Consider the following 15,382-nt stretch of genomic DNA (forward strand, 5'->3'; position numbering starts at 1 on the left):
TGAACTGAGTCCGGCCCTGCAACATCCAGTAATCCTCAGCTAGGTTAATTTCCTATATAATAAAAAGCACCTCCAACGTTCTGAAGTTGGCTGCGTGGACAAAAACCTTGAAGCGTTCGTGCTCCTGCACCCATCTCCTGACATGATGACGTCTCCCACTCCCGGAAGCGTCACGAACCAATGTGCCCAATCACAAAATAGCGCCAGCCAAAAACGGACTAAAAAAAAACCAAAACATGCCAAACCCATGCGAACTTCTTCAATCGATATACAAAAAACTGGGCGTGAAGACCCCCCCCCCCCCTCCGCACAACTGCATCGCGAAAATAGTTGACCGCCAAAAAAAAAAAAAAAAGGCTCGAGACGAGACTGCCTGACGGCTGAGACGCGCTGAACACCCTCCCTACACAGTTACCGCTGTGCTGGCCAATTCGCGCTGAAATATGGAACGGTAAGGAGGGAGGGGACCATCGCTAACTTCACTGTTCCCTGTCCAAGTCAGACCGAAGAGGGAGGGGGTGGGGCCTGCACCTCAGACTGAAGGAGAGCAATGGAAGGAGGGGGTCATGGAACTCAGTTCCACACACACACTCTCACTCCCTCTGTCTCACACTCAGACACACACACACATACACTCTGTCTCAATGACCGCCTCCTGTGGTCCTGCCCACACACATCAGATGGAAGGAGAGGAAGGGAAGGAGGGGGTCATGGAACTTAGACCCCCACAAACACTCTGTCACACACACAGAGTTTTTCATTCTCTGTGCCCACTCTCACACACAGTCTGTCTCTCTCTCTCTGGGGTCTGGAACTCCAAACAAAAGGGGGACTGCACCTCGGATGGCAGAGGGGGGCCTGCCTGCACCTCATCCGGAAGGGAAGAAGAGGGTCATGGAAGCTGGACCCCCACACACACACACTCTGTCACACTGTATCTCTCTGTCACACACAAATAGGATGGTTGATGAACATAGGGTGAGAGCGCAAACACACAGACAAATACATTGGGTCAATTAAACTTAAAAGAAAAAAAACCCACAGGAAAAACAACGGTTGGTGGACATGGGGGTACCACAGGGCAACACATTAAATACAATTAACAGGGGAAAAAAATGTCATACTCATGAACAATCTTCCACATTATACACCCTTCACAATTACTCCATCTCATTATAGCACTTTACTATGAACTGTTTGGTTAAGAACAATTAACATATGAATATAACCTTGCTAGCGCCCGTTTCATTTCTAACAAACGGGCCTTTTTTTACTAGTTTGTCTATAAACATGGGAATGAACCTGGCCTCCAATACACCCTGGTATAGGAGTGATCTCAACGTTCTTCTAGACTAGTTACTAATTAATGCTAGAGCTCTGCAGTGTAAGTCTTGAAGGATGTGTGGGAGTGATCGTGTTCTGTGCAGAGCCCCTGGAGTGGGAGTAAGAGACGCCCTCAATGCTCAAACTCCCGCAGTCTGGCCCTTCTCCCTACAGTTCTGCTTATTGCCGCCAGAGGTCAGGAGCTCCTTACAAGTGTATCAGCTCGTTATATCTCTATCTAATGACAGGATCTGCGGCACCTGCAGAGTCCCGCAACAGGTGCCTTTGACTTTATCCTGGAGTAATCAGCATGGAAAAGGAAAGCGCCCTATGAGCTTTCCTTGTCTCGGTATCCAGATCTGAATGTGCTGCAGCTGGTGGTACTTTATAAAGGCGGCTCAGGCCAGAGGGGCAGGAGAAATAGCAGGATGGTAAAGCGGGAAGAGGATGGTCCTGTCCGAAACACAAAGGGCTTCCCCTGTACCCTGGGGGGATGCAGAGCGTCTTTCTCGCGAGCCTGGAAACTGCAGGAGCACTTGTGGGCTCACGCTGGGCAGGTGAGTGTGGATTAGGGTGGATTTGTTCAGCTCTGCAGACCCCAGGAGCAAACAAGATGAGGAAAGCTAACTGAAAGATCGGCTTCCCTGGCCGAATGAGTGAGGGGTATTTATTGAGGTGGTTGTAATAAACTTGTATTTTTGTTTCTCTGCTAATGTGTTCTTGATATGTAGATTTTTTAAAACCTCTCTGGAAGCTGTTATATCTTTCCCTAATCTGTTGATGAGGCATATTCTAGGCAGTAGGACAAAGAGAAGGCCCCCCCCCCCCCCCATTTTTCTCTAGTTGTTGGAGGTTTGAAGGGTAGAAAACTCATTCAAACTGGAGTTAACTCACTGGGCTGAGCCACTCCTATCCTTTGCTTTCTGCCAATTAATATATGATTTAACTCTAATGTATGACTTAATTCTCTAACCTTAGCTATATATAAAATACCTTTATCAACTCCTATGCAGTTTACAAATGAAAAGAAGCCAGGCATACCTGGGGAAAATGCAATAGAAACAGCAAACATTTAAAACTAAAAGATCATACCTCTAAATACTTAATACAAATTTCTGAAATACTACTGTGTCTTTAAAAATTTCCAAAACAGCAAAAGGTTGAGATCTGATGCTTGCAGGACAATCATTCCATAATTGATCATTCTTTCTGTAAAAGAGAGAGGATTGAAACAGTTTCCTATATCTAACACACTTAAGATAAATGTAGGACCAAAAATTGTGGTGCCAAAAGCCATGTAGTATATTACAAATAATCATATAAATTATAAAGTAATCTATAGCCTGAAATGGTAACCAATGGTCTCTAGGTCACCCTATCAAACTTTCCTGCTGAAGAAACCAATCTAATTGACGTGTTCTGCAACCTCTTCAAAAGTTTGTGTAGCCCACAAAGAGTACATAACAATAATCAGGTGTCTGTTCAATTTAAATTACACCGGTTCAAAACAATGTTTTACTTTTCTCAGTCATCTTAAAGGAAGATGGCTTTTTTTGTAACAGAGCCACATAATTATAAAAATAAAGATCTGTATCCAAAATTAGTCCCAATATCTTTAATTCTGTCCTAAAAGTGGTGCTGGGTAGACGGGATGGGCTGGCTGTTACTATAGCAGTGATGTATGTGTGGCTTAGAAAGATGGATCTGAGTTAGGGCAATCCAGAAGAAAATACAAGGCACAAGGGGTGCTTTATTAACACTTGTTGACGCTGGGTAGTGTTGAGGGGTGCTCAATAGGTTTGCTTTTCTCTTATAGAAGCCATTAACCTGTGACCAGGAGGGCTGTAGTGGGTGTTTTTCCCACCGCTCTCATCTACGGCGACACAAACTGCAGCATTCTGGAGAAAAGCCACACAGGTGGGTAGTGCTGGAAAAGAAGGGTCTTGTGTGGGGGTTTACACTTGTCAGTGGTTCCCAAACCTGGTCCTGGAGACACCCCAACCAGTCGGGTTTTCAGGATATCTACAATGAATATCCATGAGAGATTTGCATGCATATGCAGATCTCTCATGAATATTCATTGACTATTCTGAAAACATGACTGGCTGGGGTTGTCTCCAGGACTAGGTTTGGGAACCACTGCCTTAAGGCTCTCTAGCTTAACTTCTCATGACACTCTTTGCCAGGTGTTCGCTTGCCAGCTGTGAGGCTGCCTTTGTGACACGGGTACACTTGGAGAGGCACGTCAGACATTCACATGGAGAAAGTGAGCCACTGAAGGTGAGGATGGGGAGAGGAGCAGGTCTTAAACTCAGGGATGAAAATTTGATGATGTGTATTTCATAGTGTGTAAGATGTTGTCTTTCCTGTGACTAGTGTGATGCACCAGGTTGTGACCAGGCATTTCAGAAAAAGGCAGCTTTGAAAAATCACCTAATGGAGCACGGCCGAGCAGTACTGTTTCAGTGAGTAACAATTGCTTTTGATAGTGGGGTAGGGATGACTTAACCTGGATGACCATGTGTCTAATAGTTGATAGCTTCTGGGGAGGCAAAAAGCAGCTCTACTCAAAGTAAAACAATTGTGAAGCCACTCAAATGCCAAAGAATCACAGAAAGGCTAATATAGCTTATTTACCTTGTTTACTGGCTTTTGGACTTATTGTCCATAACTGTGTTCTATTGTGTAAAGCATGGGGACAGTTCACATGTATACTTAAAACACTTGTTAAGACATGCACTGCATATAGATGTCTTGGGGTGGTTCAGGGTAGAGCTGAGAACACTTATCTTACTGTGGATATAAATTAGTGTTTGGCTTTTTTTTTTTGTATAAAGACACATTTACCTGTACCATCTGTATGAAAAGTGCCTATTTAGACTTAACTACGTAAAATGTTAATTACCTCCTTTCTCGATGGAATAGATATATACACAAACACACATTTTACAGGATTGCTCTGTAGGAGGTGGGGTGTTGTGATCCTGATTTAATTCCCAAAACTTTGAAAGGGCCCTAGGTGTCTGAAGGTTGGGGGGAGAGGTGCAATGGTAATAGCCTTGCATGAGTCCTACCTGGACAGGCTTATTGATGGGGCAGATGTCAGTTTGTTAGGAAGTCTTGTTCGTGGATATGTTTTTTTTTGGGGGGGGGGGGAGGGGGTTGTACATTAGTGGGCATAGTGGATAGGCCATATGGGCTAGTATTTAATTTTTCTACTGCTGGGTTAACTCTTGAGTGGCTTAAGATTATTGGTTTTCTGCAAGTGTATGGGGAGTAATAAAATCACACGTTTAAAGATCTGAAGTTCAGAACCGGCTCCCTTCCAGTATTCATCATCTTTAAATGGCTTTCCTGCTTAACAGGTGTCAAGAACCTGGCTGTGAACAGAAGTTTGACAGTAAGAGGAGCTACAAAGCCCATGGGAGAAAGCACAAGGGTAAACGTCTGTTCTCTATGCGCCTCCCCCACCACCCAATGTAGTGCATGCAAAGGTAGTAGCTGCAGCAAGTGGGATTGCTGGTTTTGTTTTTTTACCACTGTGCTGGTTGGCTTAGCTTTTTGTTACTGAGTGGGAGGCATATGTGGTTTGATGCTGGATACTCCGCTCTCCCTAGGTTATGTCTGCCCTGTGAGCGAGTGTAAGGTGAGCTCTGGGACATGGAGTGAACATGTCAAGCACCTGCAGACACACCCAGGTAAGAAGAGGAAATAAGCTGGTGACCTGTGCTGGGGACACCTCACTCCACATGGGACAGAGGTGATTTCATGGGAGCAGGAGCCAGCCATTAGGCTATATAGTACATGAGTTCTCTAGACCAGGGGTGCTCAATGTTGGTCCTAAAGGTCTGCAATCCAGTTAGGTTTTTAGGATTCCATTTAGGTTCCAACACTCTAAATGCCTCCATTCTATGCAAATAACCTCATGCATATTCATCAGAGAAATCCCTGAAAAAGCAATTCAGTTGCAGACCTTGGACTGACATTGAGCACCCCTGCTCTAGATGACCTCATTCTTAGCAAGGTCTCTTAGTGACACTGAGTGACTTTACAGGGCAGCTGTAAACTCATTTGCAGTGTTGGTGCCTACATGGAATGAGTTAATTTTTGGAGCTTAAAAAATCTTTAGACATGGTTTACAGAAATCTTAAACTTTATTGTAAGATAAATTGCAGAAAAATCAAATTTTCTAAAGAATAGGCTGCCCTTGCTCCCCATTTGCACCTTCACACTTCAGTCTACTCTGCAGGAGCAGAAGAAGCAGCAGCAGATCATACTCATTAGGAAACACTAAAAACATTGGGTGCAGTTCACTTCATTTGATTGGGGGGGGGGGTGGGGAAGGATGTGGCTTGGTACATTAGTATAGACATTTTTATACATCTCGTACATATTCATGGTTTAAAACAATGTACCAGACTAAAATGCTAAATATGAAGCCAGTATATCAAAACAATGAAGATTTCATTAACTGAAATGAGCCAACACCATGGGAAACGTCTTATGCCCCCTCACATTCACATGAAGAACAAGGAGTTTTCCTTCTCTCCTTTTCTAGGTCTGACACCACCACAGCCTCCCGCTTTCTTCCTCCTTACCAGCAGCTCCCTGTACCATGCCACATGGATAGAAACCCCTCCCCTCAAACAGGCAGCACTTTCCCTCTCCCCCTTCCTCTTATAGGCAACACTTTTTTTTTTTCTCACCCTACTACTACTTAACATTTCTAGAGCGCTACTAGGGTTACGCAGCGCTGTACAAGTTAACAAAGAAGGACGGTCCCTGCTCAAAGGAGCTTACAATCTAAAGAACAAAATGTCAAGTTGGGGCAGTCTAGATTTCCTGAGTAGAGATGTAGTGGTTAGGTGCCGAAGGCGACATTGAAGAGGTGGGCTTTGAGCAATGATTTGAAGATGGGCAGGGAGGGGGCCTGGCGTATGGGCTCAGGGAGCCCTCCCCCCCCCCCCCCCCAAGGCAACCAAAAGAAAAGGCCCCCTGAAAACTCTGATCAGGAAGTAGGGTGAGGAGATCCCCTTACTCTAAACACTACTCAGGAAATTGCCCCAGGGGGAAAAATGCAGTTTATATTCCCAAACTGTACAAAACAAAATAGCCAACATTGATTATACTCGACAAAAATGAGTTAAATTATGATGCCTGGAACTCTGAAAAATAGACCCCTTCCTCATGCAACAAGTGAGTGCAGAGCTGAACTGAATTCACCACACTAAATAAAATTTGATTCTGGTTTAATCTCGGTATCGGTAACACAACCCCTTGCCAACGGATGTATTGGGCCCGATAGCTGATGGCAATGTTTTGCTGACTGCTGCTGGCTTTATTCAGTGCCAAGCCAGGTCCATGCACATTGCTGGATAAAATTACGTGCTGAAGATCACACAAGTTTATCAGCTAGCATGAACTGCATTAAGATAGTAAACAGTTATTTTAGCTGATTAAATGCTTTATCCCCCTTACAACTTGCCATATAAAAATATTCAAAATTGTGATACCACCTCAGGAACAGCATACACAATGCAGATTTTGATTTTTTTTTTTTTTTTTTTTTTTTGCGCCTTGGAGCCTGCTTTCAAATAGGGCCAGACAAAAACCCTGTAAAAAGGAACTCAAAACCTATACAGAAAACTTAACACAACAGCCCTAACCCACCTATGAAAAGACAGTGCTATAAATATTATACTGTACCCTAGAGCACCAATATGCCTGCTACTGGAAAACGAACAAGCTGTACTGTTCACATTCCTACACACTAGCAGAATCCGTCACCTCAGTCACATAAAGAACGTGGACAGACTCTCTTGTGAACCACAAAAAAACATGCACATAAAACTGAGATGACTCTGTAAGCAGTGTAAATACTACAAACTCTATACTCTGTAGTGCAAAAATAGAAAAAAATGTACCCTTTACAAAGCAGGCACATCATGGTCCTTAAAATGCATTAAATAAAAACTACCTTTGAGCATTTTATTCTTCTAATTGGGTTGGTTCCAGTCTCTTCCACTCTCCATGTGTCGGTCTTCTAAATTCTTTTCCAGGTTTTTTTTCCCTTCTCTCTCCTCATCTTCCTTTTCTACATATATGTGGCACTGATCTTTCATTTTGTTTTTTTCCCCCCCACTTTCTCTCACCCTTTTACCATTCCTTCTCCAGCACTCGCATTGCCCCCTCTGTCACTCCGTTAACCAGTCTTCTATCTTTCACCCACTTCCTTAGTCCCTCATTCCCATCCTCTGTATTCACCCTCTTAGCCCTCATCACCCTCAATCCCAGCTTCATCCCAGTCTCTCCTTTTTGCCTCGGACATTTTTCTGTTACCCTATACTGCATGCCCAATAGCCTTTTTTTCACCATATTTCTAACCCCATTTCCACCCTCACTTGACGACCCCCCCCCCCTTCAGAGACATAGCCTCTTCTCCCATACCCCTTCCCAGTACTTCATCCCTTTTCAATGCTTACATTTGCCTCTCATCCTCTCTCCAGTCTTCGGGTCATTCACATTGTATCAACCTTTCCCCACATTATCCTCTTTTCTTGCCCCTCTTCTTGTATCCCTCATTTCACACCCTCCTTTATTCTCCCAACCCATCAATATACCAGTGGCGTAGCTACGTGGGGCCTGAGGGGGCCGGGGCCCCCGCCGCCGCCTACCTTTACTTTTGCTGGCGGGGGATCCCACTCCCCGCCAGCCGACGTCTTCTTCTCAGTCGCTTCCTGCTCTTCAATTTGTTTGCTGACGTCCTGCACACGTAATTGTACGTGCTGTTCTCTGAGTCTGACGTCCTGCACGTACAACGTGCAGGATGTCAGCAAACAAATTGAAGAGCAGGAAGCGACTGAGAAGAAGTCGGCTGGCGGGGAGTGGGATCCCCGCCAGCAAAAGTAAAGGTAGGCTGCAGCGGCGGCGGGTTTGTGGCGGGAGGGGGGGGCGGCAATGTCGGCGGTGGGGGGGGGCGGCGCCGGGGGGAGGGCTAAAATGTGCCCCCCTCCCCCCGGGCTCTGGACCCCTCACCCACGGAAGGCTGGCTACGCCCCTGCAATATACCCCCACTCATATCTAAAACTGCCAAGTATTTGCTATCTCCTGCTTTTTTCCTCTTCCTGTCCCCACATCCCCTAGTCCCATCCATCTTCTGTTCCTTCCCTCGCCCTGTAGTCCATCTTCTGCTTTCCAGTATCTATTTGACTTTTCTTTATCAGTCTGTCATTCCCTCTGTCCTGTTCAGTATCTGCCCTCTGTCCCCATCCTTCCCATCCACGGGTGGGTCATACCCCCACCTCCTTGAGGTCCAGTATCTCCCTCTTTCCAGGCTACTTGAAGCATTAGCAATGTTAGCAGAAGCCTTCTCTGTTGCAATTTCCTGTTCTGCTTAGGCAGGATGCTGCAGACAGGGTTGCCAGGTGGAAAATTTTTTTCCAGCCCGATGGAGCCCAAAAAACAGCCCAAAACCCGCCCAAACACAAACCCCGCCCCTGACACCCCCGCCCCCGCTGTCATCAACCCCGCCCCCGCTGTCATCGGCCCCGCCTCCCACGTCATCGGCCCCGCCTCCCACGTCATCGGCCCCGCCTCCCACGTCACTAACCCCGCCCAAAACGTCATTAACCCCACCCAAAAATGTCACTAACCCCACCCCCCCCGTGGCCGAAAAAACCGCCCTGAAGGCCAAAAACAGCCCAAAAAACCGCAACCCGCCGCGGGCAAAAATTTCCCGCGGCGGGTCGCGGAAAACCGCCCAATTGGGCGGTAAAACCGCCCACCTGGCAACACTGGCTGCAGAGGATTCTGGGGCAGGCCCAAAGCAGCATGCTTACATAGCTAACACTGCCAGCAGCCTGGAAAGATAGGACTGCAATGTGGAGGAGAGGAGGGGGGTGGAAGAGGGAGGAGATGCACCACTTGGGGACATGCTGGAGGTGATGAGCTGTTTGGAGGGGGTGCAATGCCCCTTACCACCCCAAAACTATACCCATGACTAAAATCCCCATCAGGGCAAAATCTGTGGGATTAAGGTACCTTGCCATGGTGTAGCTATGGCCTTGCTACTTCAAGCCCTCCTGGGAGTGCTGGTGCTCTGTTGTGCCATGTGACGCATACTGTTCCTCCCCAGTGCAGGTCCAGTGCACACGCTGTGAGAAGACCTTCCAGAATCGTAGCAGTCTGTGCCGGCACAAGCGCACTCATGCCAAACAGAAGGTAGCCCTGCTTTGCCCATGGGATGGCTGTGAGATTTGTTACAGCACAGTCTTCAGCCTGCAGCATCACATTCGCAAAGACCATCTGCACCTGCTGACACACCCCTGCTACTTTCCAGGATGTACAAAGGCTTTCGCTATGCGGGTAAGGGGACACTGGAATCAAAGCTACCCAAACTGTTTTTTTTTTTTTTAGGAGGTGGCTCAGACTAATCCTTGTCCTGTAGTAGCACTTTAGAAATGTTAAATAGTAGTAGTAGCCTTTATGGCTGGTCCAGTGGCGTAGCAAGGGGGGGAGGGGCGGTCTGCCCCGGGTGTCAGCTCAGGGGGGGGGGTGCTCCCTGCCAGCTCCCTCCCCCCGGGTGCAGCACTATGACACCCCCCCCCCCCCGACCCAGTGCCTACCCTCCTCCGTCCAACCAGCTCCCTACCTTTAAAAAAATATCGGAATCCGAGGTGCAGCGCCTCGAGCCTGCAAGTAAACGAAATGTGGACATTCTCATCGGGCCTTCCCATCCTCTGTCCCGCCGTCCGCTGACGCAACTTCCTATTTCCGCAAGGGTGGGACAGACAGAGCGAGAGAAGGTCTGATGAGATGGTCCACATTTTTTACTTGCAGGCGTGAGGCGCTGCGTCTTGCCTTCCGATATTTTTTTAAAGGAGGGTAGGCACTGGGTTGGGGGGGGGGGGTGTATGTCATCGTGTTGCACCCAGGGGGGTGCAACGGCGAACCGCCCTGCCCCAGGTGGCAGCCCCCCTTGCTACGCCGCTGCCTCTTCCCACCTCCCCACCCCTATTCCACTGCTCAGTTTCCTCCTTCCAGATCTGCACTGCTATTGCTGTCCCTCTTCCAGGGTCTAAAGGGAACAAGCAAATTCAGTGCTGGTGTAGGGTCTTTAACCACAGGCCTGTGCTAGAGTACTGCCACATCTACCCCCTTCTATTTAGGATAGGGGGGAGGGGGGCAAGATGTGGCAGCACTGCAGTTAATTGGCTTGTCCTGTTAGCCCACCTGGCCTTGCCTCTGTCCCTGCTCTTAATACCTGAAAGCAGGAATTTTGCTCCTTAGGCAGTAACTCATTCTAGTGCTTTGTTCATCTAAATTACCCATGACCTTTGAAGAAATCCATGGGGGACTGAGCTCTGTGTGGTATGTCGGTTAACTTTATTCATGTGGCCTGGTTCTAGTCATCTGGCATTCTCTTTCCAGGAGAGTTTAATGCGGCATCTTGTTGTCCATGACCCAGACAAGAAGAAACTGAAGGTAAAAATGGAGCTGTTCATGCAGATGTGGTGTGTAGCCACAAGACTTTGATCTAAGAAGGGACGTGGGCAGGGGGAGCAGTTGGGATTCTCGGCACTGCCACTTTCATAACACATCTTGTGGGATGCTTCCCAATGACTGCAGAAGTGCCATCGAAGCACCTTTCAGCGGGGACAAGACTAGTTTATTACTTAATATACCGCTTTATGCCTACACAACATCAAATGGTATACAATAACAGTCCAAAAATAAATAGGGCAGATCAGCAAGATCCAATGTGGTAAAAGCAAAGAAGCAGATCTGAATAAGACTTCACTACAGTAGGTAAAAAGAACCAGATGCCTGACACAGGCTGTGTTTTGCCCTTTGCAGGGCTGTGTCAGGGATAAAGACTGTTTATGATTTGATACCAAGTGATTTATCCTTATTAAAGTACAAAATACCACAAGATCATGCAAATAAAGGAACAGCAAAACCAATAAGACAAAGTACTGTTATGGGTAGTTAAAATATGAATATGAACACACAAGCATGTAAAAATGTGGCAATGAGTACGTACCAACTAGGTGCAAGCTTTGTGGTGCTGGAATGAGCTAGTAAGTTGCTTCTTGCTCCTCATATGCTATTTTAAATGGGGGGTTTTAAGCAGTCCCCCAATGTTTTCGCACACTTAGGCTATAGTTGATAGGTGGTGGTGTGGCATGACAAGATCTGGGGGTTTTGTTTGGTAATCACCTTTTGACCTGTGCTTTTAAGTCATTGGTTCCCAAACCTGGTCCTGGAGGCACACCAGCCAGTCAGGTTTTCAGGATATCCACAATGAATATTCATGAGATTCACATGCAGTGCGAGCAAGTGTCTTAATATTCATTGTGTATATCCTGAAAACTTTGGTGTTCCTCTAGGACCAGGTTTGGAAACCATTGATAAGTGCTACAGGCTGTGCTGGTGAAAGCTAGTAAGTGTGCTTTTTTATTTCCTGTGTTGCTGTTTTTAAATGTTGATTTTTAGACACCCTTTCTAAAGGTTTTTGTTTCTTAGCTATATAGTTCTGATTGAGAGATGGCTCCTGATTTACTCTTTATTACATTTTCTCTTTAATGGTAAGACCACTTTTGGTGCTTTAAATGTATAGAAAACTATGGGGTGTCTGTCTCTCACTATGGCTGCATAGAGAGCTAGCAAGTTTGCACTGTCATCTTAACTGTAGGATGTTTTCCAATGGTGGTTCTAATTTACCAACTATTGGATCAGATAGGTGGTAATTTTTTACACACAATGGGTACTCCGTTTTTAACTTAATTTTATGTATTTATGTTCAGATTTGTCTTGGTGGTTTTACATTTAGAGGCCCTATTAACTAAGCTGCGCTGTACGTGTAATTTTTTTAGCGCAATTAGCGTGCAGGCTAAAAAGAGTGCCGCTTAGTAAACAAAGCCTCTAGTATTGCTGTTCCTTTGCATGTTCTTATAAACCTTACCACCATAAACCTTTTTTTTGTTGTTTTTTTGCCCCTTATGCGGAGTGACACACAGCCTGCTGTCAGGCATCTTGTTCTTATATATTGTAAGGAATTAAGACTTGTATCCAAGCAGCAGATCTAACAGGAATGTCAAAATTTTAAAAGGACCGGTAAGGTGCACAGGTGTTCCTGGTATTCTACTTCTGATGGGGAAATTCCACTGCACTTTCATATTGAGACTTAGTTCACCTTCCAATACTGTGACTGCAGACAAAAATGCAATACCGCATACTGTAGGGAATGAGGGAAGTCTTGTATTATAGAAAGCTAGGTCTTTGAGGTTTTGACTTGTGTTCTTTGACTATAAATGTTGGCATTTACTATGTATTGCTGCTTTCTAAACAGCACTATAAATGCCAAATTCAACTCCAAGGAACTGAAATTTCAATTTAGAGGAAGGCAGGGCAGCTTGTCTTGAAAGCAAAGAAGTGTTTTTTTGCTGCAGTGAGCTAAGAGGCTTTCTCGCAGCCTGAAACATGCCTAGGCTATCTGGACCAGTAGTAACTGTCTGATTCCCTTCTAGCTGCGGCAACAGCTGAGCATGAGGTGGCAGAAGCGCCTTCGTGGTGGCAGAGGCCCGGAGGCACTGGTGGAGCAGAACCTGACTCGGCTTTTTGCCCAGAAGCTATTGTTCCGCACCAAGCCCAGAGTGGAGAGTGATCTATCCGGCCTTTTCAATGAACGCAAGCTTCGCCCTTATGTGGAGCTAGAGGTCAATCTCCAGTCACTTTTTGATCTGCCTGTGAGCAGGAGGTCAGAAAAGACAGTCTGAAGGTGGGAGGATGGCCAGGGGCTGAGGGGTTAGTGTTACATTTATGGTGAGGGAGGTGGGTAAAGTTGTATGTAATAGCTGTGTTGACTTGGAGGCAGGTACTGGGGATCAAGGTTCTAGTGCTGGTTTGGGCAGGAAGTGCAGCACTATAAAAGGGTACATCAGAGTACACCACCCCCCAGGTTCTTATAGTGAGGGGAGGGCACTCTGAGCATAAGCAGTGTTTGAATTCACTTTAGCTGGCCTTAAGACACATTTACAGCTTTTAGTGCTTGTGTACTAGAAAGCTCCTGTCTGGGACCATAGTTGTAGGGTAGTTTTCAGTTGGCTTTCATTTCATTTACTCCAGATGGGGTCGAAAGTTCTGTACCCCAGAATAAGTGGAGTCCTTTACTTTTGTGAAAGTGGGAAGGGATTTCTGCTAAACCTGTTTTTTTTTTATATGTTTCCGATGCAGAAGTTGAGGGGCAGATGTTTTTTTTTTTTTCCCCCTCCTTACTGCTCTCTAGGCTCTACCCACTGAATAAATGACTGTTATAATATTTTTCTGGTACTGTGATTTTCAGCTGTTAGTAAAAGGTAAAGATGGTACTTTTTAAATGAACATAAGGCAGAGAGCCTGAGTGCACAGAGCTGACCTTTTAAAATGGTGCTGTATACCCATGCCCTGCCTGTGGGGGAGGGGGAACTGCAAATAGTTGGGGAGTCCTGATGGCAGGAAGAGAGCTTTCACACCAAAGCTGGGCTCCTTGCTGGAATGGGCTTAAAGCTCATAAGTTATTGGAAGAGTCTGCTTTGTCCCAAAGGACACAAAATGGGAACAGTGGGGGGAGAGGGCACTTGAAAGATTGGAGTGCTACCACTATTTTACAGCACTGATTTTTATGGTGCTTACGGGGGGGGGGGGGGGGGGGGGTACCCTACAGACATTGAGACATGACTCAGATCTTGGGCAAAGGGAGAGGTTGCTGCATATCTTGCTCTTCTAGTTAATGCCATGATGATATGCCTGCTGCCCAGGTCATGAGTCTGCTGTGTTTGGGCTCTGGCTCTAATTCTTAACTGAGCTGTATGGGACTAGGTAACATGGTGAGCTAATCAGAGTATGCAGGGAATAGAGAGAGAGACCTTAAAAAAAAAACAAACTTGAGACAACTCCACTGTCCTCTCTGGGGGTCAAGTGTACAAGAACCTTCTGGCTACTTGACTGACAAGAGCACAGGACAGCTCTGTGGGAATCTGTATTAGCAGGGAGAGCCCAGGGCACCACAGGTGGGCTTGAACTGTGGTTTACAGCCTTTCTCTCCAGTTAAGGGCCCTGCAGGTTTTCTCCTGGGACTTTAAAGGCAGAGACCAGTCTTCCTAGAGCTGTGGGCCTTTCTTAACACTGACCCAAATATGGGCACCCAAGACTGATTGGTTAATACTGTTGGCTTTGTAGCTAGGATCACAGGAGCCAGCTCTGTGGGAGCTTGTACATTCCCCCCTAATATTGAGCAAACTCCTGGCTGTGTCCAGGGAGGTAATTTCCATTGTGTTTAGTACATTCAATTGTTGGTTTCTTAAAGCCCCATAAGAGCTTGATCCCAGCTATCACAGGTCCAGATCGGTTTGGACTTGGTTGAAAGTGTGGCAGGCCATATTCTTATAAAATATAGGCTCAACTCTTCAACTAAATTATAAGTTTCACTGACTAGGGAGAAGGCTATTCCATCTTTCTGCCTTCTCATGCACCCTGCGGAATGCCTGCTCCATCTGCAACAAACTTTCCTTTATCCATGACCTTTTTATCACTTGTAGCCTCCATTTATTTATTGCATTTGTATCCCACATTTTTCCACCTCTTTGCAGGCTCAATGTGGCTTACAATACATCTTGAATAGTGGAATTATATTAGAAAATAGACATTTAGTGTTGCAGAAGGATCTTGGGCAACATGATGATGAGAAAACAAGATAGTAGTATAGCAAGCAGATACTGTAAGACAGTTCTGAATATATGTGGAGTTGTGTGTTCACATTGGTTGATATTTGTGTCCATCTGCTCGTGATAACTGAAACTTTGCTCTGCCCTGATGACTCTGCTTCAGTCGCAGCCCTCTGCCATGGTGGTTCTCTTCTCCCATACTCCTCGCCCTATTGGCCGCGGTGGTGGTCTATTACTCTCACTCTTCCAAATTTCAATCTCTTCTTCCACCTCAGTCTCTCTGTTTTTCTTCCTTTGAAGTACACTCCATCTGCCTATTTACTCCTTTGCCTCTTTGAATAGCAGTTATTTATCGT

General features: G+C 46.0%; 1 protein-coding gene across 1 annotated transcript; it reads left to right on the forward strand.

Moving 5' to 3' along the window:
- The first annotated feature begins 1,641 nt into the window (after window positions 1-1,641).
- On the forward strand, window positions 1,642-13,734 carry LOC115482270 (P43 5S RNA-binding protein-like). The gene is made up of 9 exons (XM_030221935.1): window positions 1,642-1,880; window positions 3,140-3,240; window positions 3,510-3,603; window positions 3,700-3,788; window positions 4,689-4,762; window positions 4,941-5,021; window positions 9,458-9,687; window positions 10,753-10,806; window positions 12,852-13,734. The coding sequence occupies exons 1-9, from the start codon at window positions 1,752-1,754 to the stop codon at window positions 13,098-13,100; spliced, it is 1,101 nt and encodes a 366-aa protein (XP_030077795.1). The 5' UTR covers window positions 1,642-1,751; the 3' UTR covers window positions 13,101-13,734.
- Window positions 13,735-15,382: the final 1,648 nt, after the last annotated feature.

This window comes from Microcaecilia unicolor, chromosome 12 (genome assembly GCF_901765095.1).
Source record: "Microcaecilia unicolor chromosome 12, aMicUni1.1, whole genome shotgun sequence".
NCBI lineage: Eukaryota > Metazoa > Chordata > Amphibia > Gymnophiona > Siphonopidae > Microcaecilia > Microcaecilia unicolor.

Excerpts from the sequence above, each read along its gene's own strand:
- LOC115482270 (XM_030221935.1), top strand. The coding sequence starts at position 1,752 with ATGGTAAAGCGGGAAGAGGATGGTCCTGTCCGAAACACAAAGGGCTTC. Across the intron at positions 3,241-3,509 it reads TCTGGAGAAAAGCCACACAG|GTGTTCGCTTGCCAGCTGTG; the intron begins GTGGGTAGTGCT and ends ACTCTTTGCCAG. Across the intron at positions 4,763-4,940 it reads CCATGGGAGAAAGCACAAGG|GTTATGTCTGCCCTGTGAGC; the intron begins GTAAACGTCTGT and ends CGCTCTCCCTAG.